General features: G+C 40.3%; 1 protein-coding gene across 2 annotated transcripts in view; it reads left to right on the top strand.

Moving 5' to 3' along the window:
• Nucleotides 1–26,707, top strand: part of LOC309817126 (S-adenosyl-L-methionine-dependent tRNA 4-demethylwyosine synthase TYW1) — a 228,545-nt gene that overhangs the window by 188,995 nt on the left and 12,843 nt on the right. The window contains exons 16-17 of one of the 2 annotated variants that reach the window (XM_082645114.1): nucleotides 23,303–23,357; nucleotides 24,155–24,631. In XM_082645114.1, coding sequence (XP_082501240.1) covers nucleotides 23,303–23,308 — 6 coding nt within the window. In that variant the 3' untranslated portion in view covers nucleotides 23,309–23,357; nucleotides 24,155–24,631. Of the gene's footprint in view, nucleotides 1–23,302; nucleotides 23,358–24,154; nucleotides 24,632–26,707 lie in introns of those variants that run through there. The other variant, XM_082645113.1, reaches the window with a different exon arrangement.

The raw sequence follows: 26,707 nt of genomic DNA, 5'->3' as shown, positions 1-26,707 counted from the left end.
GCTTTGTACCACCTAGAGGGGTGGGATAGGGTGGGTAGGAGGGAGACACAAGAGGGAAGAGATATAGGGATATATGTGTATGTATAGCTGATTCACTTTGTTATACAGCAGGAACTAACACACCTTTGTAAAGCAATTATACTCCAATAAAGATGTTTAAAAAATAATAATGTCTACCTCTTTGATATTAAATAAAGGATTAAATAAGGCAATAAAGAAAAAAAAAGTAATGTGTCTTGAATTAGATATATCAAATCCTGAACAGGAAAAAAAAGACATTAGTAGAAAAACCGATGAAATCAGAATAAAGTCTAGAGTTTAGTTAATAGAAATGTACCAATGTTGGCTTCTCAGTTTGACAAAAAGTCCCATGAATATGTAAGATGATGACATTAGGGGAAAATGGGTGAGGGCTATATGGAAACTTTTTATACTATCTTTGTAATTTTTCTGCAAATCTGAAATTATTTCAAAATAAAAGTTTATCAAAAGCAAGCAAAAAATGTCATCTTTGAATTATTTTTACTTATACTTTTTTCACTATTTTTAGAAAGTTTTTGCCCATGTAGTAATCATGAATATAGTCATCATATTTTCCTTTAATGTTTTCATGTTTCAAGGTTTAGAATTTCATTTTACAATTTTGCCTCTGTGGAGTTTATTTCAGTGTATCTAATGAAATAAAGGTCTAATTTGATATTTTCTCGTATATTTAATTGATTTCTCCAAAACAATTCATGACGTAAGATATCCTTTACCATTGATTTGATATGCTTCCTTTATCACATATAAAATTTGTATGTGTGTGACTTTTGGTTACTGGTCAAGAAGAAGTAACAGGGATTGGATTTACCCACTTGCCTGAAACAACCAAAAATTGGGCAAAATATCCAAAATATACTTTTATATAAAAATATAAAATCAGACAAATTATATGAAATAATGACTCTCAAGACAGTGCAAGCAGCAATGGATAATGGTAATCTCTGAAAGACAGGAAACAATGAGATGAGCCCCATCTTGCCCCAGCTTGTAGCCTAAGGAGAGCTTCCAGGCCATGTTGCCTGGAGGGAAAACCAGGCAGAGTTCAGTAGTCTCCTGGCTTGAGGATACAGTGCTGGGGACCCAGGGAGACTAAGATGTGTAGAGTTTTCAGGGCAGGGTATTGGAGAAAATAGAGCTGCATAGAGAGAAAACGCCAGAGATCTGCAGAGGGTGCTTAATCTTTAGCTGAGTTCCAATCGGAGGAACGACTTGGTATTGAGAAAGAATCCTTTGAAAAGAGAAGTAGGAATAATCCTCAGAGTTCAGACAGGAGCAGAAAGATTTCCTCTTCCCACCAGCCATAATAACACTGGACAGAGTACTAGGAAGGTGAGGAAAATGGAACAAAGAACATATGGGATAAATAGAAAACAAGTAGCAAAATGGTAGAATTAAATTCTATCATATCACTAATCAAACTGAATATAAATAGTATAAACACCTTTTAAATTAAAGAGCATATACAGGTACCCTTTTAGTTAAAAGGCAGAGATGGTCAAATGGGACAAAAAATTATGATCTAACTATATCCTGTCTTCAAGAAACCCACTTTAAATAGAAAGACACACAAATAAGGTAAAAGTAAAAAGAAGGAAATAAATATACCATGCCAACTCCAACTTTTAGAAAAGCTGAATAGCTATGTTAATATCAAACAAAGTAGATTTCAGAGCAAAGCATATTACCAGAGATAAAAAGGTCATTTCATAACAATTAAGAGCTCAATTCATTAGGAAGACAAAATGATCCTAAACACTTATGCATCTAAAAAGAGAGTTTTGAAATATATGAAGCAAAAACCAATAGTGGTGCAGACAGAAGTGGCTGTAACCACCATTGTAGTCGGATATTTCAACAATCTTCTCAATAACTGATAAAACAAGCAGACAGAAAATCAGTAAGGATGTAGAAGAACTTAAACAACACTATCAGTCAACTTGACTTAACTGATATTTATAAGACTCCATCCAACAGCACTATAGGGGAGGAAAAACTCCCTTTGACCCTTTTAGGTTCTGTGGCTGGCCCAAGAATTAAACTGACAAAAGGAAGATAAACAGGAGAAAAGTGTACAGATTTATTTAACATTTTTCCATGTAGATGGGAGTCTTCAGATGCGAAATGAAGACCTGAAGAAGCTGTTAGGCCCCAAAGCTTATATACCTTTTTACACAAAGAACACTGAATTGTGTGGATGTGACAGGCAAAGAGGCTTGGGCTAGGGGCAGTAAATTGTAGAACAGGGACCAGAGAATATATCAGGAAGCTAGTGGAAGGTAAGGGTTATTTTAGTAACTTTGTTTGTACAGGTGCATTTTGGCATTGACTCCCAGTCTCTGATGATAAGAATAGTCTTCTCTTCCTGGTGCAGGGAAGGTGCCTTTCTCATGAGAAACTATGCCTGCTTTTATGTAAAAAGGGGGTCAGAGAGCCCTTCTTATCTGCTGTGTCTCAAGTGCCTTCAGCTCAAAATAATCAATAGGCCAAAGCAGCATATTTGGGGATGGCAGTTCTGAACGCTTGCAACAAGAAAATACACATTCTTTTCAGAATAGACCATATTCTAGGCCAGAAGTTTGATACTTTCAAAAAGATGCAATTAATACAAAGTATAGTCTCTGATTACAGTGGAGTTAAATTAGAAATTTATTACAGAAAGATATCTGGAAAACCCCAAATATTTGGAAACTAACACATTTCTGAATAATCCCTGGGTCAAAGAAGAAATCAGAAGAGAAATTAGAAAATATTTTTGAACTGAATTAAAAGGAAAATAAAACATATCAACATTTGACATTCTAAGCAGAGCTTAGAAGGATATTTATAATAATAAATGCTTATAATCAGAAAAGAAGAATGGCCTTAAACCAATAATTGAAAGTTCCACATCAAGAAATCAGAGAAAGAAGATCAGAATAAACCCAAATCAAGCAGAATGAAAGAAACAGTAGGGAAAATCAATGAAACTAAAAATTCATTCTCTGAAAAGATCATTAAAATTAACAAATTTTTCTCAAGGTTGGCAAAGATAAAAGAGAGAAGATACAAATGACTAATATCAGAAATGAAGGAAGGGACATCATTACACAACTCACACAAATTTAAGAAATAAAAAGGAAATAAAAAATCTTTACACCTGGGAATTCCCTGGCAATTCAGTGGTTAGAACTCTTTGCTTTCACTGCCAAGGGCCTGGGTTCGATCCCTGGTCAGGGAACTAGGATCCCACAAGCCATGCGGCACAACCAGAAAAATAAAAAAATAAAGTATAAGACAAATTTGCCTGATATCAAAATATATGTTAAAAATTTTATACCCATAAATTTGATAACCTAGGTGAATGGACCAATTCCTTCAAAAACTACAAACTACTAAAACTGAATCAAGATGAAATAAATACTCTTAATATTCCTATAACTAGTAAAGACATTGCATTTGTAGTTCAAAATCTTCCAAAAAAATAAATTCCCAGTGTATTAGTTTGCTAGGCTGCCATAGCAAAAGCACTATAGACTGGGTGGCTTAAACAGCAGAAATTTGTTTTCTTACAATTCTGGAGGATAGAAGTCTGAAATTAAGATGTCAGCAGAGTTGGTTTCTTCTGAGGCCTCTCTCCTTGGCTTGCAGATGGCTGTCACAGATGGCCATTTTCTCCCTGTGTCTTCACATAGTCTTCTCTCTGTGTGTTTCTGTATCCTAATCTCTTTGTGTAAGGATACCAGGCATATGGGATTAGGGCCCATTCTAATGACCTCATTTTATCTTTATTAGCTCTTTAAAAATCCTATCTCTAAATAAAGTTGCCTTATAAGGTGTTGGGGGTCAGAACTTCAACATATGAATTTTTAGGGGATACAATTCAGCCCGTATCACCAGCCCAGATGATTTCAGTTGTGTATTCTACCAAAACTTTAATGGAGAAATAACACCAATACTATAAAATCTCCCAGAAAATAGAGAGGAAAACTTCCCAAATAATTTTATAAGGCTAGCATTATCCTAGCATCAAAACCAAATAAAGATAATACAATAAAAGAAAACTACAGAACGATATCCCTCATAAACATAAACATAAAAATACTAAATGAAATATTAGTACATCAATTTCAGCCATATAAAAAAGAATAATAGACCACCACCAAGTGGGCTTTATTCCAGAAATGCAAGGCTGATTTAGCATTCAAAAATCAATCAAGGTAATCCTATTAACAGTCTGTGGGGGAAAATAAAACACATGATCGTATCAGTTGGTATAGAAAAAACATTTAACTCAATTCAGTACCCATTTGTGAAAACACTCAGCAAACTAGAAATAGGAAGGAACTAACTTCCTCAACTTGATAGAGGACATCTACAAAATACCTACAGGTAATATCATATTTTATATTGAAAGATTGAATGTGTTTCCCCTAAAATTGAGTACAAGGGAAGAATAGCCACTCTTACCACTCCTGTTCAACATAGTACTGAAAGTCTTAGCCAGTGCAATAAGTCAAGAAAAAGAAATAAAAAGCATACATATTGGAAAGGAAGCAGTAAAACTGTCCACATAATTATCTGTGGAGAAATCCCACAAAATCTATAATAAAACTGCTAGAACTAGTAAATGAGGTTATTAGCAAGGTCACAGAATACAAGGTAAACACGTAAAAAATAATTGTCTGTCTATATATTAGCAATGAATGATTAAAAACAAAAATTAAAAACATAACACAATAGCTCCCCCCAAATAAAAATTTTAGCTGTAAATCTAACAAAACATGTACAAGCTTTGTATGCTGAAAAGTGCAAAACAGGGCCTCCCTGGTGGCGCAGTGGTTGAGAGTCCGCCTGCCGATGCAGGGGATGCGGGTTCGTGCCCCGGTCTGGGAGGATCCCATATGCCGCGGAGCGGCTGGGCCCATGAGCCATGGCCGCTGGGCCTGCGCGTCCGGAGCCTGTGCTCCGCAACGGGAGAGGCCACAACAGTGAGAGGCCCGCATACCGCAAAAAGAAAAAAAAAAAAAAAAAAAAGTGCAAAACAGTGATGAAAGAAATCAAAGAAGACAAATAAATGGAGCAACATACCGTGTTCATGGATTGGAGGACTCAACAAAGTAAAGATGTCAGTTGTTCCCAAATTGATCTAGTATGTGTAATAAGGAATTCAGTGTCACCCAAAGAGAGGTCTAGCCATTGTCCCTGGCTCACTTCTAAACTTTTGGCATTTCCCAAATGTCTTTGTTATTCATCATGGGCCCTTCAGACCACACCTGATAGTGTATGCTATTGAAGTTATTTGTGGTAGGCTCCTTGGACCACATGATATGAGCCCAGTATCTGGGGTGGGGAGGGGGTGTGTTGCTGGAGTTGAATTCAATCACATGGGCAGTGAATCAGTCAGTCATGCCTACGTAATGAAACCTCCATAAAACCTCTAGACATCAAAGCTTGAGTGGACTTACCTGGTTAGCATTTGTGTGTGTGTATTGTTACACATCGTGGCTCAGAAGACATAACATCATGTATGACTCCACAGGGAAAGGATGACCATTTTAGACTCTGCCCTATGTGTTTCTTCCTTTGGCTGGTTCTAATTTGATCATTGTACTATGGTTCAATGGGGGAAGCTGAGTTTTAGCAACTTTGACGTAATCTAAAATTATTTCACAGTGGAAAGAAAAAGAAAAAAGCTATTAGATCTTTAATCCCTACTCCCACCGTTCTGTATAGCCCATAACTTCCTTCCTCTACTTGGCAAAGACCAGAGGTTTATTATCTGAGAAGTGGGTATGGGTTGTAGTGGATGGGGGCCACTAGCCCAGCTGAAGGCAGGTGAACTGTGCTGAAATAAAATGATTATTTATATTCTGAATACAGAGACCCACCCCCAGTCCTCTTCCGTACTAAGCCCCCATATTCAGACAACCTCCCGCTGACAATCCTGACCAGACCAGGGAAAGGACTTAAAGATCCTGACACCTGGGTATTTCCAACGAAATGGCCCTGTCAGATCATCTTCCATGCAAGGCCACAGTCTGTGGGTTCACACATTTCAACCAGCTGCTTAGTCCTCAAGTTCTAAACATGAGTAGAACACCAAGTACATCAGGCTAAGGACATGTTCTAATGTGAAAAATTATTATGCAAACAACTAGCAAGCACCTGGGAGGAAACAGAGACAATTCAGGAAAAGGAACACTTTAAAAAGAACAGTCATTAATAATCTCAGAGAAGTAAGAGAGCATAATATGTTCATTAAGCAAGAACAGATGCTACTTAAAAAGGGGGGGGGACACAGAACAAAAAGGAACACCTGGAAATTAAAAGCAATGATAGAAGACATGACAAATGCAATAGAATGTTTGAAAAATAAATTAAGAAACCTCCCATAAGGTAGAGCAAAAGGAGATGGAAAATAGGAGAGAAAAAGATGAGAAAATTCAAGGACTACTTGAAGCAGTCCAATATCCAAAGAATGGAAGTTCTAGAGATAGAGCACAGAGAAAAAGAAGGATGTATATAAGGAAATTAACAGATCCAGAAATTTCTCCAGAACTGAAGCTACAAATGAAAATAAACCCACACCATGGCCACTCATTCATTCATTCATTCGTCCATCAACAGATACTCTGTCCTCACCTGGACTTTCCTGTGCATGCATGGGGAAAGAGAGATCTCTGGTCTCTCTTCTTTTTCTTCCAAGGACATCAGTCCTATCAGATTAGGACCCTACCCTTATATCACCCCGTTTAACCTTAATTACCTCCTTAAAAGCCCCATCTCCAACACAGTCACATTGAGTGGCAAGGGGTTACAGTTAGGGCTTCAACATATGAGTTTTGGGGAAACACAGTTTAGTCCATAACAACTCCCAGCACTGATTTCATAGCAAAATTTATTTTTGAAACATATGCACTTTTTAGATATATAATAATATGTGCAACTACTTATTATTTTATTAACTACTGTTATACGTTTTGAGTTGGTGTCAAGTCTCTTTGCATCAGTCAGAACGTCCACAGTGCTGTAAAAGAGTAATCGTGCTTTTCACAAGCAATTTCACAAGTACCCAGTTAAAGTGAGGGGAGAATAAAGCTATTTTTGGACATGCAGGGTTCTCAAAATACAGCTCTTCTGCCCACACACCCCCTTTTGTTGTGCTATCAGAGAGTACACTCCAACAAAATGAGGGGAACAACCAAGAAATACCAAGAACTGGGACCCAGGAAACAGGGCATCTGATCCAGGAGAGAGGTGAAGGGACTCCCCAGAATGATGGTGCAAGGGGGTCCCACACCGATGCCTGTCATCAGGGCCAGAGGGCAACAGGTCCTCAAGGGAGCAGGTCAGGAGACACTGGGAGAGGGTTTTTCAAGAATATGAAATTGACAAATATCTGTTGCAGTGGAATATGGGGAGAGGAGTTGTAGACAATTCGAGGGGAGGGAGAAGGGATGAATAGGTGGAGCACAGGGGATTTTTAGGGCAGTGAAACTATTCCCTAAGATACAGTATTCCCTAAGATACTGTAATGATGGATACATGTCATTATATATCTATGTCAAAACCCTTAGAATATACAACACAAAAAATGAACTCTAATGTAAACCATGAAGTTTAGTTAGTACTAATGTATCAATATTGACTTGTCGATTGTAACACATGTATCACAATAATGGGGAAACTGTGTAGAGGGAAAGAGGGTAAATGGAACTCTATACTTTCTACTTGATTTTTCTATAAACCTAAAAACTTCTCTAAGAAATAAAGTCTTTTAATTTTTTTAAGTGCAATGAAAAAACCGAGAAATTTGTTAACTCCAGGGGAAAGAGTTGTTTTTAAAAGGAAAAGGATTCGTAAGATATGCCAGGGACTATCTGTGTAAATGCAATGATGATTTACCCCTGAGTATGATATTAGCACATTGTGAAGATGGGGGATGGGATGGGAGTGTGGGAATGGTGGGGCTGGGACGTGAAAGAGGGCAAATCCTCATCTTCCATAGTGAGAGGTCCACAAAGCTGCCTAAAACTGCAAAGCCATGTGTCAGGGAAATGTGGGGTGGCAGTGGGGTGAGCCTTGTAGAACTACTTTATAAAGAGTATGCAAAACAAATTTTTAGTAAAAATAAAACCTTTAAAAACAATTCAGCTTCAAAAATATATTCAGGGCTTCCCTGGTGGCGCAGTGGTTGAGAGTCCACCTGCCGATGCAGGGGACACGGGTTCATGCCCTGGTCCAGGAGGATCCCACATGCCGCGGAGCGGCTGGGCCCGTGAGCCATGGCCGCTGAGCCTGCGCGTCCGGAGCCTGTGCTCCATAACGGGAGAGGCTGCAGCAGTGAGAGGCCCGCGTACCTCAAAAAAAAAAAAAAAAAAAAAAAAATATATATATATATATATATTCAATCTCAGTGCTGTTAATTATTTCAAAAAAACATTAGGTTTGTTGTAGAAATTTTCCTGTTGTTTTGAATAGATTCTCTCCCTGCCCTCTATTTTTTTTAAGTGGAAAAATTATTAATTTTTAAAGTTCTTCCTCCTTTATTGAACTCATTAATTTCAGAGCTTGTTTTTGACACACTTGGATTTTTGAAGTATTTGATAATATGTGCTCATACTTACTCCTTGATAATCTGTGATAATATTTACTATTGTTAAACATTTTGTGTATGTTTCAGATCTTTTTGTATCAGTCAGAGTTTCCACAACACTGCAAAGTAGTAATCATGCTTGCTGGCATCCTTATATTCTTGATTTTATAGAGAGGCCACAGTCAAAAGTGTTCTGTACTGTAAATTATACTGTTGGCTGTTGAATTAAGATGTAAATCTTTATCGGGCTAAAGAAGAATCCTTTTAGTTCTAGTTATTGTATTTTATCAAGAATAAGTATTAAATAGCATAGGTCTTTTGAGGCTTCTTTTGAAATTATGATTTTTCTTATTGGACCTAGTTTTTATGTCATTTCATAATATTAGACATCTTAGTAGTCAACTGTCTTCAATACCTGGGATAAATTCTAGCAGGCCATGACTCTTTAATGTATGGTTAGATTTGGTTTGCCGCTATTTTATTCTGTATTTGTCATTGAGGTTTGGGCAGACTTTTCCTCGTTTCTGTTGCTGTTTGTTTTCTCAGATTTTGGTGTTAGGTTTTTTCCCCCTTTTCTTTGTATAGCATCAAAATCATTTATTTGAAAAGTATAAGGTGTTCTTGTTTAGGACATTGGACTGAACCCACGTTTTCCTTTCCTTTCCCCTAATTTCCTTTGAAATGAGCATAAAGAAGTACAAGGAGATATGTAGGCTGGGTGGGAATTTAAGAATGGAGAGAAATCTTAGCTGACCAGAGATATTGAGGAACTGCTGGAGGATTCTGCAGCCTTGATCCAAGAGGTGCTGGAATCGGGGGGGGTCTTCTGCTAGGGGCCCCAGAGAAGTCTCAAAGCCAGAGTGCGGGATGCTAAACAAAGGGGGAGAGGGCACAAATCCAGGTACAATCTCAAGGTTGGTCTGTGGAGTAGCTGCAGCATGGTAGCCGGTCCCTTGCCCTGCCCTGACCCTGTGTGTGCCAACAGCAATATCCTGCCTGTGGATTTCATTCACCCAAGACTTCATTGACTATCAGATCCACCATCTTTTTTTTTTTTTTTCCTGCGGTACGCGGGCCTCTCACTGCTGTGGCCTCTCCCGTTGCGGAGCACAGGCTCCGGACGTGCAGGCCCAGCGGCCAGGGCTCACGGGCCCAGCCACTCCGCAGCATGTGGGATCCTCCCGGACCAGGGCACGAACCCATGTCCCCTGCATCGGCAGGCGGACTCCCAACCACTGCGCCACCAGAGAAGCCCCCACCATCTTTTTAGGTAGCATTAATGAAATGATGACACAATGTTTTCTTAAGACTTAAAATTCTTATTTTTTTTTAATTTTTATTGAAATATAGTTGAATTACAATGTCATGTTAGTTTCAGGTGTATAGCAAAGTGATCAAGTTATTATATACATTATATATATTATATATATTCAGAATATATATATATATTCTTTTTTAGATTCTTTTCCATTATAGGTTATTACAAGATATTGAGTATACTTCCCTGTGCTACCCAGTAGGTCCGTGTTGGTTATCTATTTTTTATATAGTAGGGTGTATATTTCAATTCCAAACTCCTAATTTAACCTCCCCCCTCCCCTTCCCCTCTGGTAACCATAAGCTTGTTTTTTACATCTGTGAGACTTAGAATTCTTATTTTTATACCTACACAAAGATTTTTTTTAGAATTTTTAGCAATAGATTTTTAAATCATATCTTTTTGTTACACATACATGAAAAGAAAAATATAAGTGAAGTGATTGAGTAAAGGATTGATTCTCAAACTGGAACATACATCAGTATCACCTGGAGAGTTTGTTAAGATACAGATTGCTGGGCCCCACCCCCAGAGTTTCTGATTTGGGAGGTCTGATTCAGTGGAACCCCCAAAGTTGCATTGTTACAGGTAAAGGCGACGCTGCTGGTCCAGAAGCCATACTTCGAGCACTGCAGCATGAATGACTAATAACTTCTTCACATTCAGAGTTCACTCTTCTGAATCATTATTTAACTCAAAGTCATTAGCGTGCATGATTTTCCCACAACTTTATGAACACTTAAGAGCATAGGTGGTGCAGTATTGTTAATAAGAATCCATTAAAGGATAAGGGCCATTGGTGCTGGGCTCTTTGGCTGCTTCTGCAATTATACAGAGCCACCTGTAAAAACTAGCGTTATTGAAATATAATTTACATAATATAAAATCCATCCATTTTAAAGGTACAGTTAAATGATTGTTAGCATATCTACAGAATTGGTCAAACATTGTCACAATGTAATTTGAGACCATTCCTGTCAGTCCAAAAGAAAGCTATAGATCTGCCTTTTCTGGACAGCCAGTGTAAATGGAACTACACAATTTGTGTTCTTTATGTGTTTGGCTTTTTTTCCACTGAGCATGTTTTGAGTTTCATTCATGTTGTAGCTTGTATCAGTACTTCATTCTCTTTTTATACCAAATGGTATTCCATTATACAAATGTGCCATATTTTGTTTATCCATTTACCAGTTGAGAGACATTTGGGTTTTTTCCACTTTTTGACTATAAGAATAATGCTGCTATGAACATTTGAGTACAAGCCTGTGTAGACTTTTTCATTTCTTTTGGAAACGTACCTAGGAGTGGAATTCTGAGTCATATGGTAACACTATGCTTAGCATTTTGAGGAACTGCCAGACCGTTTGGCAAAGTGGCTGCACCGTTTTACATTCCCACCTGCAGTTTATGAGGGTTCTGATTTCTCCACATCTAAGCCAACAGTTGTTATTATCTGTCCTTTTGATTGTAGCCATCCCAGTGAGTATGAAGTAATACTTCATTGTGATTGTGTTTTGTGTTTCCATGATAACTAACGATCTCAAGCATCTCTTTGTGTGCTTATTGGTCATTTGTATCTTTTCTTAGGACAAAGAAGAGATCATTTGCCCATTTTAAAATAAGTTAACTTTTTATTATTGAGTTGTAAGGGTTCTTCAAATATCCTGGATATGAGTCCCTTATCAGATATATGATTGCAAAAATTTTCTCCCATTCTGTGAGTTGTCTTTTTACTTTATTAATGGTACTGTGTGGAGCATGAAAGTTTTAAATTTTGATGAAGTCCAACTTATCTATTTTCTCCTTAGTTGTTTGTGCTTTCGGTGTCATAGCTGAGAAACCATTGCCGAACCCAAGATTATGAAGGTCTTCTCCTCTGTCTTCTAAGAGTTTTAGCTCTTACGTTTGAATTTTTGATTCATTTGAGTTAATTTTTGTATATAGTGTCAGGAAGGAGTCCAGATTCATCTTTTTTCATGTGACACACGATTTTCCCACCACCATTTGTTTAAAAGGCTATTCTTTTATTATTGAATTTTCTTGGAATCTTTGTTGAAAATCAGTTGAATATAAATGTAGAGATATATTGGGGGGGTATCTCAATTCTCTTCCATCTATCTATCTATCTAATCTTTATACCAGTACCACTTACTGGCAAAACTTACAGCACTAACATTGTAACAAGTTTTGAAATCAGGAGTTGCAAGTCTTCCAGCTCCTGGGTCTTTTTGAATTTTCATATGAATTTTCATATGAATTTTCAGATCAGCTTCTCAATTTCTGCAAAAAATCCAGCTGAACCGGCCCACTTCTTATTTTTGCTTTTGTGAACATTGTTAAACGTCTCTTTCATTTCATCCACTCTCCTTGTCCTCAACCCATTGCTTTCTGTAGCTTAGGTTGTCATGTTTTTCTTATAAACTGTTGACACTTGTTTTGGAAGTATTGATGCAGGCACTTTTAATATCTGGGTGGGTTAGTGGCAGGACAGGTTGCCTCTCCTGATAAAAAGACTCAAGAAAAGTTCCCTTTTTGCCCTAGTGATTTGAGGTGTCACCTTTATCATACATTAAAATTCCATGTGTACTTGCATTTATTTCTGGATATTCTGTTCTTTTCCACTGGTCTGTTTATCTATTCATGTACTAACACTACACTATTTTAATTATCAAAGCTTTCTAGTATATTTTAATACCAAATAGGACTAGTTGCCTTTCAGTTTTTATTTTGTGGTGGTTTCCTGGCTATTACTGAATGCTTATTTTTCCAGATGAAGTTTATTGTCATTTAATGATATTTTCTTTGTTACCTAATGTTGGTTAAGTTCTGGTAAGTATACCACGTGTGCTTGAGAAGATGGATTTTCTATTATCAGAGGTGAAGTTTGATACATATCCATAAGGCCTATGGGGTTTTAAAAAATTATCATATTAATTTCTTTTAGATCCTTACTTATTTTTTGTCCACTTATCCAGCGTCATTGAGCACGTGAGACTTATCCAAGGGATACTTCAATCCTGATGACTTTGGGATTTAGCCTTTTGTTCCATCAGTGAGATTTTCACTGGTTCATGCCGTGTTTTGTAGAATCTCATCTTGATACCCTGCTCATGCAGCCCCCTGCTGTCCTTGCAGTTTTTCTTAGATTAACACTATGAAGCTTGGCTTCTTTTTCCTTCTACATTCCCATCAATTAGTTGGAAGCTTATTTTCCTGGCAAAAAAATTCATGGTGATCCTGAGTAATGGTTTAGTATCACTTTTGTCATTTTCTGGTATGTACTTGGATCTGGGGATGATGGAGTATCTTGGGATGTGATACTGAGACACTGTCTGGGACAGAGTTGTGCTGAGGATTCTGGATACAGTCATGAGAAGATAGTAGGGGAGGAGCTCAGAGGTTTGGATAAGGGTAGCCTGGAAAACATTGGACAAATGCTTGACAGAATTGAGGTTAACTTCACGCCAGCCCCCTTCTGTTTCTCCAGGTTTGCATTTGGCACATCTGGTTCCCAGGGAGACCTCTAGAAGGCATGCTGGGAGGAGAGTGAACTCCATGGCTATTTTAGTGGATTTTCACCCCCCTACCCCCAGGCCCTCTAGGGTCCCTCTACTCAGCAGTCAGCAGAGACTGGCAACTGGTGATAAAGAAGACTGGCATTTCTTAATGCCCCAAAGACCAAAGCTCTGTGGGCACTGGCCCTCCGTATCCTCAGCTCCCAACTGCTACCCCTTTGTAACCTATTTTCTCCTACAAAGTGTCTTTTATGAACTTTTTTCCTGAATTTCCATATAGAGGTGGTCTGGAGTGACTGGTGTCACCTCTGGCTTTCCTTCCATGACCTTAGAGCTACGGGGCGAGACCCTGCACACTCCACATGTGTGGGGGAAGAGGTAGAGAGAGAAAGGGAAGCACTGTGAGCTCTTCTGGAGGGAGCAGGAAACTCGTTTGCAGACAGAGGCAAGGTAATCTGCAGTACCAAGTGAAGACCTGTGTGGTGAAAGGAAATCATGCTGCCAACCTTGAACCAGTGATCCCGGATGACATGCATTTTCACAAAGCCTGTGTTTCGATCCACTTCAAAGGACTCACTGGAGTTAGTTTTGTAAGTTTCCCAATCCATCAGCCAGCTGGGCTTGTGGAATAATATTTCATCTTGAAAACAGACTTATCAGGGAGAGGGTAAGAAGAATCAAAGACACAGGAGATTTATGACCCCACCCCCCACCCCAGGTCAAGCAGAGCAATCAGCTTGCCGTCATCACTTTAACCTTTCTGTTGTGGGAGTCTCGGCCTGGGCCTCAATCGTGGAGTTCACCCTGGTGTGGAGGTCTCCCCACTTGGGACATGGACACGTGCGTGAGGGAAGGGGACACCCTAATGGCGACTCAGGACACAGCAGGACAGCAGTCCATTCACCTTGTGTTCCCCCTTTTCTCCCCTTTGTTTTTCTCTCTCTTTTCTTCTCCCTCTTCATCCCCTCTATGGGTGACTTGATTTGTTTCTAGAACTCTTGGAAATAGGAGCAGTAACAAAAAATGTGAAAAAAAGTTTTTGTGCAATTCTCAGGGAGCCACTGAGAAACCAAGACATTTCCACCTTGACCGACAGCCTCGGCCCAGCACTAGCATTTCCAGCACGTCCCCAGCTCTGGCCATAAGCCCTCAGAGATCCTCGCAGCACACGGGATGACGCTGAGATGATGTGTGCGAACCCAGGAACCCAGGATGCCGCGGAGGAGAGCAGGACTGTTTCATTTAATAGATGCGGAGGCAGACTCAGAGAAGGTTACTGGCGTTGGATTAATCGGTTTTCAGGAGAAGTCATGATAGAAACAAAGTATGGGAAGCTGGAAATAAGAAGAACGAATGGAAAGGAACTTAGCAAACTGGAGAAAGCAGAAACTCAAGCTTGCAGCGGGGAAAGGCTAAGTGTAACATGGCGGTGCCTGTCTGAACTCCAGAGGCCACAGGCATCTCTGAAAGTGGAAATACAGCTTGGGTTCAAAATAAGAGGGTTGTTGGAAAGTCTCTAAGAAGAAGTTGAATCTCCATGTCCTCCCCAACACCCTGCAGCTGCGGTCGACTCTGTCCACTTTAGCAGAACCTTGCAGGGCTCTTCTTTGGAGAGCTTGATCTAAGTGGAATCTGGACTCTGGGGCACTAGGCCAGGGTACTGCAGGGAAAACAGGGGGATTGAGTACAAATGAACACACCGAATGATATAGCGTCCCAGTCCTTGCCTTCCCTCTGCCGCTTAGAATAACTCATAGCCAGAGTTATACATTTATATACAATTACTGATAGATGTAGAAAACAAGCAGATGAAATAATGAGACAATCATGATTAACTCCAAGGTGATGTTGCATAAGGGAGAAATTGTTTCCATGGCACACCACTCAGCCATGAATAATACTTACATAGGTTCTGAATATTGATTTCACCCAAAATTATAACAACATGTGGGAAGGTTTATAAGAAAGTTAAATCCTCATCTTCCATATTAGGAAGTCCATAGTTAATACTTAAAACTAAACAATCAAGAAATAGGATAAATATGCCATTTTCTAATGTGAAAATGGTGCAAAATGGTGAAAGTATTTACTCTGTGAAGGGAGAATGGGGGAATTTATTTTAAAGTTTTGAATGTGAATAATAGTAGTTAATAAGACTTGATAAGGTGGCTGAATTATAATTATAATATGTATTATATACAATATATGTGTAAACCCACACATACATAAAATGTTATAGGGTGGAGAGGCTGTCACAGGTTGAAAAATATGTTAAAGTGCTCAGATGTTTAGGAAATTATACCTTATATTTTCAGACCTTAATCATAAAATGTTCTGAAGGTTCTAAAGCCAAACATCTATCATCACGGTATTTAAATGAAATTCAGCAAGGAGAAGGTAGTATTTTGACTACTCCTTCCCAAAGTTATAAGGTTTCTTCCAACAGTACAGCAGGAAAATACATTTCAGTAATTGATAAGTATGTAACTCAAATGAATCTTGAGGCCCTAAGTACAATGAAGAAACAATAGTCAGCAATTAAGTTTTTAAATTCCAATGTTTACTTATTTAACGAATATTATAGTGGGTCCATTCATAACCCACAGCCACTGTTCTTAGAATGTCTGTTCCTCTCCACTGAGGCTCCCTCTCACCTCTGATTACTTGAGTCAGCTAACCTTAAAACCTTTGATTATTCACCCTTTACCCCAACTTATCTCTAAGCATTTTACCTCTCCAATCCTGGTGTCTTTCTACCCATTCTCCTGATTTCATATCATCAAAGTTCTTCTTGGAAGGTGTGGGCAGAGAGGAAAGACAAAATTGTCTTCAGCAGGTAAAAGAGAAGAGAGTCCTGAGACTTTTAATTAATGAATTTCATTCTCATCACAAATGCAAATACTTATTATTAACAAATTCCCCATTTTGATAAACAAGTAACGTGGTAACTTAGGTATCGTTCTTTAAATGTCTTCATATAAATATTCTATGAAATCATGCATGTAAATTATTATTTTGATAAAAAATGATTTTAAGAGAAATTGACTCATACACAGTGACTCTGAAATGGAAATCACTGAAAATTTTTAACGAGAAGTTTTTAAACGTAGAAATGCACAAGGAATAAATAATAACACCGGTGCCTCACCACCCAGAATTAATATATGCTAACAGGTTTTCATGTTTGCTTTAGGTATTTTTTATTTTAAGAAACCAGAGGTCAACCATTAAATTAAATAACTAAGGAGCAGAGTCAAAAGATCTGAAGAGGTTATATAAGCAGAGGAGGGAGTTAGTAGGGAAAGGAAGGTAGGAAGGAGCAGAGTGTTATGAAAGTGAGTCCATGAGGCCCACAGAAGAGAGGCACAGAGAGGTATAGCTGGAAACTTACAGCAAAATTCATAACTGATGGTGACTTTAATGTTAAGTGAATAAAATTAGTCATAACTAATTTTCAAATGAATAAATGGCACTATTTATATATATTTATTTAGAAAGAGGGGGAGTTGAGTAGGAAAATCATATACTTAGTTTCTATAAGAAAACAACTTTTTTTTTCCCCACGTGTTCAAGTTGTTTTGATTAAAAAAACGAAACTGTGGAGCTTCCCTGGTGGCACAGTGGTTGAGAGTCCACCTGCCGATGTAGGGGACACGGGTTCGTGCCCCGGTCCGGGAAGATCCCACATGCCGCAGAGCGGCTGGGCCCGTGAGCCATGGTCGCTGAGCCTGTGTGTCCAGAGCCTGTGCTCTGCAACGGGAGAGGCCGCAACAGCGAAATGCCTGCATACCGCAAAACAAAACAAAACAAACAAAAAAACCCACGAAACTCTGGAAGGCAGGCTTTATTATATGAAACTATATCTTCTTGGATGATCTGTTCATTGCTTGATTAAAGCCATATCTAGGAAAAAAAATCATTCTTTTTAGAAACAATTATTCTTGTAAATTTGCCCACATATTAACCATTTTCAATACTCCTCATGCCTTGTTGTAGATTCAGATTTCCAAGACAATTATTTCCCTTCAGCTTAAAGAACTTCCCCTAGCACTTTTTGCAGTGCAGGTCTGTTGGCAACAAATTATCTCAATGTTGATTTACCTGAAAATCTCTCTTCATTTTCAGTTTTGAAGAATGGTTTTTACTGGGTATAGACTTCTGAAGTGACAGTTTTTTTCTTTCCATGCATTAAATATATTATTTCATTGTCTTCTGTACTCCATTTATCAGAAGAGAAGTTGCTTGTCAATCATTCCCCTGTATATGATACCTCATTTCTGCCTGGCTACTTGTAAGGTTTTCTGTTTCACTTTTATTTTTACCTGTGATGTGGCTAAGTGCAGGTTTTTGTTTTGTTTTGGTTTTGGTACTGATTCTTTTTGGAGGCTTGTTAAGCTTCTAATATATGATGTTTGATGTTTATAATTAAGTTTGGAAACATTTTGGCCAATATTCCTTCAAATATTTTTTATTCTCTATTCTCCACCTTTCTCCTGAAACCCCAATTATACATATATTAAGATGTTTAATATTCTGGCTCTATTTGGTATTTGATATTGAGATTCCATTCATCTCTTTTTTAAATACTTTACTCTCACAGATTCTTTTTGGATAATTTCTATTTATTTCTCTTTAAATCAATAATCTTTCTTCTTTTCCCCCCATGTGATCATCTGTTAATCTCATGCTATGATTTAAAAAAAATTTTTTCATATATTGTATCTTTCAGTTCCAGGAATTCTACTTGGTACCTTTTTAGAGTTTTCATATCATTCCTGAGATTCTCTGTCTCTTCCTCCAGTATATCCATTCTTCTTGTAAAACCCTTTAACATATTTATCACTTAAAGTCCTTTCCTCCTAAATACTAAATGTGGATCTTCTTTGTTGACTGCTTTTTTTCTTTTGACTTGTCATAACATTTTCTTATTTCTTCATATGTATCGTACTTTTTTATTGTATAGACATTGTGGTTGATTCATTGTAGAGAATCTGGATTCTGTTATCTTCCTCTGAAGAATGTTGGGTTTTGTTCTAGCAGATGTAGCAGATCTGCTGTCAGATCACCTGAATTTTGTGAAGGCTTGGTTTTAGGCTTCATTAGGGTGGGTCTATTTGAATTTTGCCCTTAGTTCTAAGGTATAGCACTTAGTCCTGGGATGTGCTTCCTAATCATAGGGCATGGCCTTTTTAGAGTTTTGTTGAAAAGCTTGAAGTTTTTACCAAACTCCTCTAATTTGGAGAGACTTGAACTCTAAAGTGTGTCTTTCTATTGAAATTTCTGCCCAGCATTTTCCACCTTCCAGCTCTTCTTTTCCTGTGGGCTCATTAGAGTCTCTCCCTATGGATATGCATTTACAAAGTGAGCAAGGACTTGAGGGGGTATCCATATATAGATTTTTGGCCCCCTCCTTTCCCATATTTTCCCCACCTCTCAATTGCAAATTTCTCTGGCAGCTCCAAACTCTCATCTCAGATTCTTCAGCCTAATAAGACTGCTGCTTTTTGCTTGAACTCCAGTCCTCATGCTCCAGGCAAATTGGGGAGTGCCTTCAGGAGAAAAGCTGGTTAAATGTGAATCTCACAGAGTTTACTTCCATTCTTTCAAGGCTTGCATCCCCCTAATTTCTGCCTGCTTTTGGTTACTCTCTGAGGACATTATACAGTTATTTTAATATTTTGTCCATAACTTATAGTTGTCAGCAAGTGGATTTCATCTGATACAAGCTACCCTGCCATTATCAAAGCTGGAAGAAAAAATAATTGATAAATAAAGTAGTCATGTCTACTATCACTACCTTCTATTCCATATTATACTGGAGGTCTTAACAAGTACAATAAAACAAGAAAAAAGAAAAGGTATATGAATTGGAAAGGAAGAAACAGAACTTGAATTATTTGTAGATGATATGAAAATCCAAAATAATCTATAGAAAAAGCCTTTATAATTACTATAATTAGTAAGAGTTAAGGAAGGATGCTAGGTATTAGAGCAGTATTTTAAAAATCTGCTGCTTTCCATAAATCAGCTTCAGGTCTTTTAAACTATACTTTAAGAACATTAAAGATTTGTCTCAGGTTTGGAGCAACTTTACCATCCCAATTCTTGTTGACATTTATCTGCTTTCTTGAAGCAATCTGAGTTTTGTTCTCTGTTATTTGCTACCAGAAGAGCTTTGGCAAAAGAGAAGAGATTTCTCTGTGATCAGATATAGAGAAGATGGACAAGGGGTGCCTTGCTCATGGGGGGTGGTGTGAGCCTGCTGGAGTAGAGTGAGGAAGCTAAACCAAAATGAGCTCTTTGGAGGTAAAAACCGTATCTTGTTCACTGCTGTATCCCCAGCTGCTAGCACACTGGGTCTGATGCTGACTAAGTCAGTGTCTGTTGGCAGAACATGGTTGTGCTTGATAAGTATTTGAAGGTCTCACATAGAGGAGGAACTGACTCAACCTGCAGAGGACGTCAGTGCCATCTGAGGACAGAGTGGTCAGAGTTGGAGGACCTTGAACTCCTGCCCAGAAGGATTCAGGCAGTGGTTGAATGAATACCTGGTGGAGGTTTAAAGAAGAGATTCAAACAGCAGCTAAGAATTTGTACTTTGACCTTCAGGGTGGAAAATGGAAGAATAACTGAATAGTATTGTGGTAGCCAGCCTCTGAGATGGCCCTCAGTGACTCTTGCCTCCTGGTTTTCATGTCCTTGTGGTCCCTCCCACATTGACTTGGGGCTGGCTCTGTGACTGATAGAATATGGTGGCAGTCATGTAGGTGACTGACTAAGACCAAGTCTTACAAGGCATTGCAGCTGTTAGCTGAGTCTCTTATGTCATTCACTCTGGGGGAAGCCAGCCCTCAGGCGGTAAGGACACATAGAGTCTTGTGGGAGGCCCATGTGGAGAGGAACAACCTTGCCAGCATCAACTTGTCAACTCTGGGAGTGGGCCACCCAGCAAGCATACCCTTCTGCCCCAGTCAAACTTTCAGATAATTCCAGCCCCAGCTGACATCTGATTACAGCCCCCACAAGAGACCCAGAACCAGAACGACTCACTGAGTTGCTCTTGAATTCTTGACCCTTGAAAACTTTGAGAGATAATAAATTACTATTATTATTTTAAGCCACTCAGAGTTTTTGGGTGATTTATTACACATAACCTTTGAGATTTGGGACTGTGGGATCTCACTCCAGTTCTCTTTCACTCTAAGGATCTATGCTGTTTTTACATTTTATCACCTCCCTCTGGGTTGCCTTTGACTTGCCACCAGAGACAAGTGTTCTGGGCAGCATCCCAGTCAAGGATCTCCTGGAGGACAAGGATCACTGCCCCATGTTTGTATTACTGCTATCTCAATGCCTACACAGTGTAGGTGCCCTTTAAATTGTTTTGAAGAATGAACAAATAAAGGTGAGTTTGTCAGAAACAGGTCCTCTGGCTCTTTGGTGTCTCTTCATATTCTTCTGATTTTTAGTCTTCCTGACATACTACTCAGCAGAGGGCAGGGTAGTGTATCCCTAAGATGCAGGAAAATTCATCTGTTGAAATAGGGAGTTTTCCCAAGTTCCATGGCTCTGTTATTTTGGGGATAATTGCTTCTTGCTATAAGCCCCAGATTGATATATGACCAGAAAACTATACCCACAAAACACAGCTAAGCATTTCTGAAGCTGAGGTATCTAGTGACTGTTGGTGCAGATACACAAATTGATTTACCTCATCTTAGAAATAATACAATGCCACCTCCATTAGCACACAAAAAATTTGGATAAATAGAATTTATTTTCATTCTGATTTCCAATAGTAACCAAAATGTTTGAAGATGGCCCAGAAAGCCCTGAAATATCCAGAAAAGATGCTGTAAGAACTATGAAAAGAAGAATTAATCCAGAGCATAAATGAACCTTGAAAACATTATGTTAAGTGAAAAAGGCCAATTACAAAGGACCACATATTGTGACTCTATTTCTATGAAATGTCTAAGATAGGCAAATCTGTAGAGACAGAAAGTAGATTAGTGGTGGCCTAGGGCAGGAGAAGATTGGGGAGCTGGGGGATGACAGCTAAGGGATGAGGAGTTTCTTTTTGGGGGTGATAAAAATGCTCTAAGATTAGGTTGTGATGATGGTTGTAAAATTATGAGAATGTATTAAAAACCATTGACTTATATACCTTTAGTGAGTGAATAGCATGGTATGTGAACTATATCTGAAAGCTTTAAAAAATAATCAATGATGTGCAGCTAAATTTTTATATTCATCTTGTTTATCCCCCCAGTTTAGTCTCTGAAAATATGTTAGTCATCAGTGATGGAGATGATGACTTTCCAAGGACCAAACATATCATTGTCCAGACATCATGGATAGCACCCATGTAGAGACATGTCTGTTCCAGCACTTGGCAGTCAGCCTATCTTCAGATCATTGCCATGGTTTTTGTGAGGGGCCCATCTGTTGTTCCCATTCACAGATAATGACCAGGCTGGGAAAGAAGTCAGTGTTCTCATTCTCATCACCAGCCCCACTGCTGGAGCCATGGAGCCAACAACTGGAGGTTGGCCTGGTGTCTTCTAGCCCTGCTGGCATTTGTTTGGGGTCTGCAAGAGCAGCCCCAGGACAAGACAAGTAGGAAGGCTTTGCTTCCAATTCTTACCCAACTTGCATCCAAGATCTGCCTTCTTCCAGTTTGTACAATGGCCCCTGTAGTAAGCACCTTCAGGAAGGTGGCACTTCCCAGAACCAGTAATCTCAGCAATTTGAGGCAAAACAATATCTATCTTTGGAGGAAGCAGCCCTGGCTAGAAACTAGGAGGCTTGGCTTCTAGTCCTGGCCCTGCTATTTGAATTGACCTAAATCACTCCCTGAGTTCTCACTGACCTTGGGTATGTCAGTAAATCAAATTTCATATGGGAATCAATGCTTAGAACTGTAAGGTCATCCCCAGTTCTAAATTCCATGAGCTGTTGGTTTACCCTCTTGGGGACAAACGTATTTCACCTGTTGAAGGCCAACAGAAAAGGCAGTGAATCTCCACTTGTCTCTTTCCTATTTGCTATCTCTGCTGCTTGTAATTGCTGTAGTTTGAAGAGCTTTGGTTACTTTGCCTACTGCCCAGCCAAGGTGCCTGAGCCTTTGTGCCCACCAGAAGGGGTGAGGCCGGGGGAGTGACGGGGCTCCAGAGAAGCTGCCTTTGACTGCTTGAGCCTTTTGTTTGGCCTCCATGGTTTGCCCCATATGTCAGGCAAGGGATATGGCGGCAAACCATATCCCAGTGTCACATAATGGGATTCTGCTCATTATATGACATTGGCAGGAAAGGAATGTAACTTAGAGCATCTTGGATGGCATAGTGCTTGAAAGAGCATCTCGGTGTTTTCTTGCTACTTGCACGTAGTGATGCTTGGTGTTCTTTCAGGGTCTTTGGTCACTTAGAGAGAGGAAAACAGCACAGTTGTCTTCAGGGATGCTCCTTTCTAGTCCTCTGGGTCCCATTATCCCACTGGTCCCCGTTGCAGAGGTTCCTCCAGCAGAAGAATGGTTTGCACTCAGCAGGCCTGAAGACCCTTGTGAGGAGCCTCATTGAATAAGCCTAGATGAAAAGAACTCTTGTCGAGCTGCCAAGCTGTGATTCAGCATATGTAATACATGTTCATCGTACAAAATATGGATGATACGAGCAAAGAGAAGGAAAAAGTTACCCATAGTCTCACTGCTTAGAAGCCACAATAATCAATCATTTCCCATTTTTGAGCATTATTTTAAGGACTAGGCACTCTGCTGTGTAATTGCAAACATTATGTAATGTAATTTTCACAACACCTCTCTGAAGTTTGTGCTATTATTTCCCTCTGCAGAGATGAAAACTGGGGTTTAGAGAAGTTAGACAACCTACCCAAGGCAGCACAGCCGGTAAGTGGCAAAGCTGAGATGAAAATCCAAGCCTGGCTGACTCCAGGGTCGATGTCGTATGTAATCTAATTTCCTAACATTTTGTAGTCTTCTCTGCCAGTCTTTTTGTCTGCACAGTTTTTGTTTCTTTTTATCCTTGCATAATCATGGTGCTGCTGGGTTTTCTGGGGGTCTTCTACCTGCCAGACCCCCAAGCCCTCGGGGCTTCTTGGCTGTTGGATCTCTGCAGAAATCCACACCATAGAAACCGTTTCTGGAGGACTCTAGTGCACTCTACCAATGTGGCAGGTCTGTTTCTGTCTGGCAAGGAGAAGACAGAGTCTCTTTTTCAATCTTTCTTCAGTCCTTAATCTCTTAAAGCTTTACTTGCAATTCCTTTGTCTAAAAAGCAAAGACCAAAGAGAGTTACCTGTGTCTCAGATGATCTCCACGGGGTGGTTCAGAGAGCCATGCAAGGAGCCAGGAGGGCTGGCCACATGTGCCGGCTCAGGCATGTGTGGGCTCCCCAATACCTGAGGCATACAGTAAGGACATTGGGGTACACATCCCAGCAGCCCTGGGATGGGGGAGTGTTGAAGAAGGGTCTGTGTGGGGCCCCTGCAGGGAATGCAGCCAGACTCTACCTCATGAAACTGCAAACGTCCCTGCCCAGGCAGGGGGCTGCAGTTTGGGGCTGCAGCATGGATACCGCACCCTGTACAGGGTGCGGTACACCAGGCCTTCCCTCCCATCCTCACTGACTCCTGGAGCTCGCTCTATTGCCACCCCCCACCCCCGTGTCTTTCTGTTCCTTCCAGTTTTCAGGAACATCAAATAAAAGCTCTTTCAAGAGGCTCCCTTGAGGCCAACAGCCAAGAAACCACATTTTGTTCTGCCGTTCCAGCAGACGAGCCAGCTTGATGGGATTTGGCCCCTTTAACAGAGAGAAGCTCTTCCCTGAGATTAGACTGTTTTGGGCCTGATTGCTCAACTTCGTAGGACATCAGGCTTAAGCCATGAGAAAAATATTATAAAGAAAAAGTGAGGGAGACCTTCAAGATGGCGGATGAATAAGATGTGTAGATCACCTTCCTCCCCACAAATACATCAAAAAATACATCTACGTCTGGAATAACTCCTACAGAACACCTACTGAACGCTGGCAGAAGACCTCAGATTTCCCAAAAGGCAAGAAACTCCCCACATACCTGGGTAGGGCAAAAGAAAAAAGGAAACACAGAGACAAAAGAATAGGGACGGGACCTGCACCTCTGGGAAGGAGCTGTGAAGGAGGAAAAGTTTCCACACACTAGGAAGCCCCTTCAATGGCAGAGACGGGGGGTGGCTGGGGGGAAGCTTCAGAGCCACGAAGGAGAGTGCAGCAATAGAGGTGCAGAGGGCAAAGCAGAGAGATTCCCGCACAGAGGATCGGTGCCGACCAGCACGCACCAGCCCAAGAGACTTGTCTGCTCACCCACTGGGGCAGGCAGGGGCTGGGAGCTGAGGCTTGGGCTTCGGTCGGATCCCAGGGAGAGGACTGGGGTTGGCTGCGTGAACACAGCGTGAAGGGGACTATTGAGCTACAGCTAGCCCGGAGGGAGTCCGGGAAAAAGTCTGGAACTGGCTAAGAGTCAAGAGACCATTGTTTCGCAGTGCGTGAGGAGAGGGGATTCAGAGCACTGCCTAAACGAGCTCCAGAGACGGGCGCGAGCCACGGCTATCAGCGCAGAACCCGGAGACGGGCATGAAACCCTAAGGCTGCTGCTGCAGCCACCAAGAAGCCCATGTGCGAGCACAGGTCACTCTCTACACCTCCCCTGCCGGGAGCCTGTGCCGCCCACCACTGCCAGGGTGCCGTGATCCAGGGACAATTTCCCCAGGAGAACACAAGACACACCTCAGGCTGGTGCAACGTCACGCAGGCCTCTGCCGCCGCAGGCTCGCCCCGCATTCCGCATTCTGTACTCCTCCCTCCCCCGGGCCTGAGTGAGCCAGAGCCCCCTAATCAGATGCTCCTTTAACCCCCTCCTGTCTGGGCAAAGAACAGACACCAGAGGGCGACCTACACACAGAGGCAGGGCCGAACCCAAAGCTGAACCCCAGGAGCCTTGCGAGCAAAGAAGAGAAAGGGAAATCTCTCCCAGCAGCCTCAGGAGCAGCAGATTAAATCCCCACAATCAACCTGATGTACCCTGCACCTGTGGAATACCTGAATAGACAACGAATCATCCCAAAATTGATGTGGTAGACTTTGGGAGCAACTGTAGACTTGGGGTTTCCTGTATCTGACTGACTAGTTTCTGATGTTTATGTGTATCTTAGTATAGTTTTTAGCTCTTGTTTTCATTGGTGGATTTGTTTATTGGTTTGGTTGCTCTCTCCTATTTCTTTTAATACTTTAAAAACTTTTTTAATTTTAATAATATGTTTAAAAATTTTACTTTAACAACTTTTAAAATTCAATTTAATTTTATTTAATTTTATTTATTTTTCTTTCTTTTTTTTTCTCCCTTTTATTCTGAGCCATGTGGCTGACAGGGTCTTGGTGCTCTGGCTGGCTGTCAGGCCTGAGCCTCTGAGGTGAGAGAGCCGAGTTCAGGACAATGGTCCACCAGAGACCTTCCAGCCCCATGTAATATCAATTGGCAAGAGGTCTCCCGGATATCTCCATCTCAGCACTGAGACCCAGCTCCACTCAACAACCAGCAAGCTCCAGTGCTGGACACCCTATGCCAAACAACTACCAAGACAGGAACACAACCCCACCCATTAGCAGAGAGGCTGCCTAAAAGCATAAGTTCACAGACACCCCAAAACACACCACCAGACATGGTCCTGCCCACCAGGAAGACAAGATCCAGCCTCAGCCACCAGAACACAGGCACTAGTCTCCTCCACCAGGAAGCCTACACAATCCACTGAACCAACCTTACCCACTGGGGGCAGACACCAAAAACAAGGGGAACTATGAACCTGCAGCCTGCAAAAAGGAGACCCCAAACACAGTAAGTTAAGCAAAATGAGAAGACAGAGAAATACGTAGCAGATGAAGGAGCAAGGTAAAAACCCACCAGACCAAACAAAGGAAGACGAAATAGGCAGTCTACCTGAAAAAGAATTCAGAATAATGATAGTAAAGATGATCCAAAGTCTTGGAAATAGAATAGAGAAAATGCAAGAAACATTTAACAAGGACCTAGAAGAACTGAAGATGAAACAAACAACGATGAACAACACAATAAATGAAATTAAAAATACTCTAGAAGGGATCAATAGCAGAATAACTGAGGCAGAAGAACGGATAAGTGACCTGGAAGATAATATAGTGGAAATAACTACTGCAGAGCAGAACAAAGAAAAAAGAATGAAAA

The sequence above is a fragment of the Mesoplodon mirus genome, assembly GCF_964341445.2.
Source record: "Mesoplodon mirus genome assembly, chromosome: 15".
NCBI lineage: Eukaryota > Metazoa > Chordata > Mammalia > Artiodactyla > Ziphiidae > Mesoplodon > Mesoplodon mirus.
The sequence above is the reverse complement of the archived record's forward strand: the minus strand, read 5'-3'. Positions and strand labels throughout refer to the sequence as shown.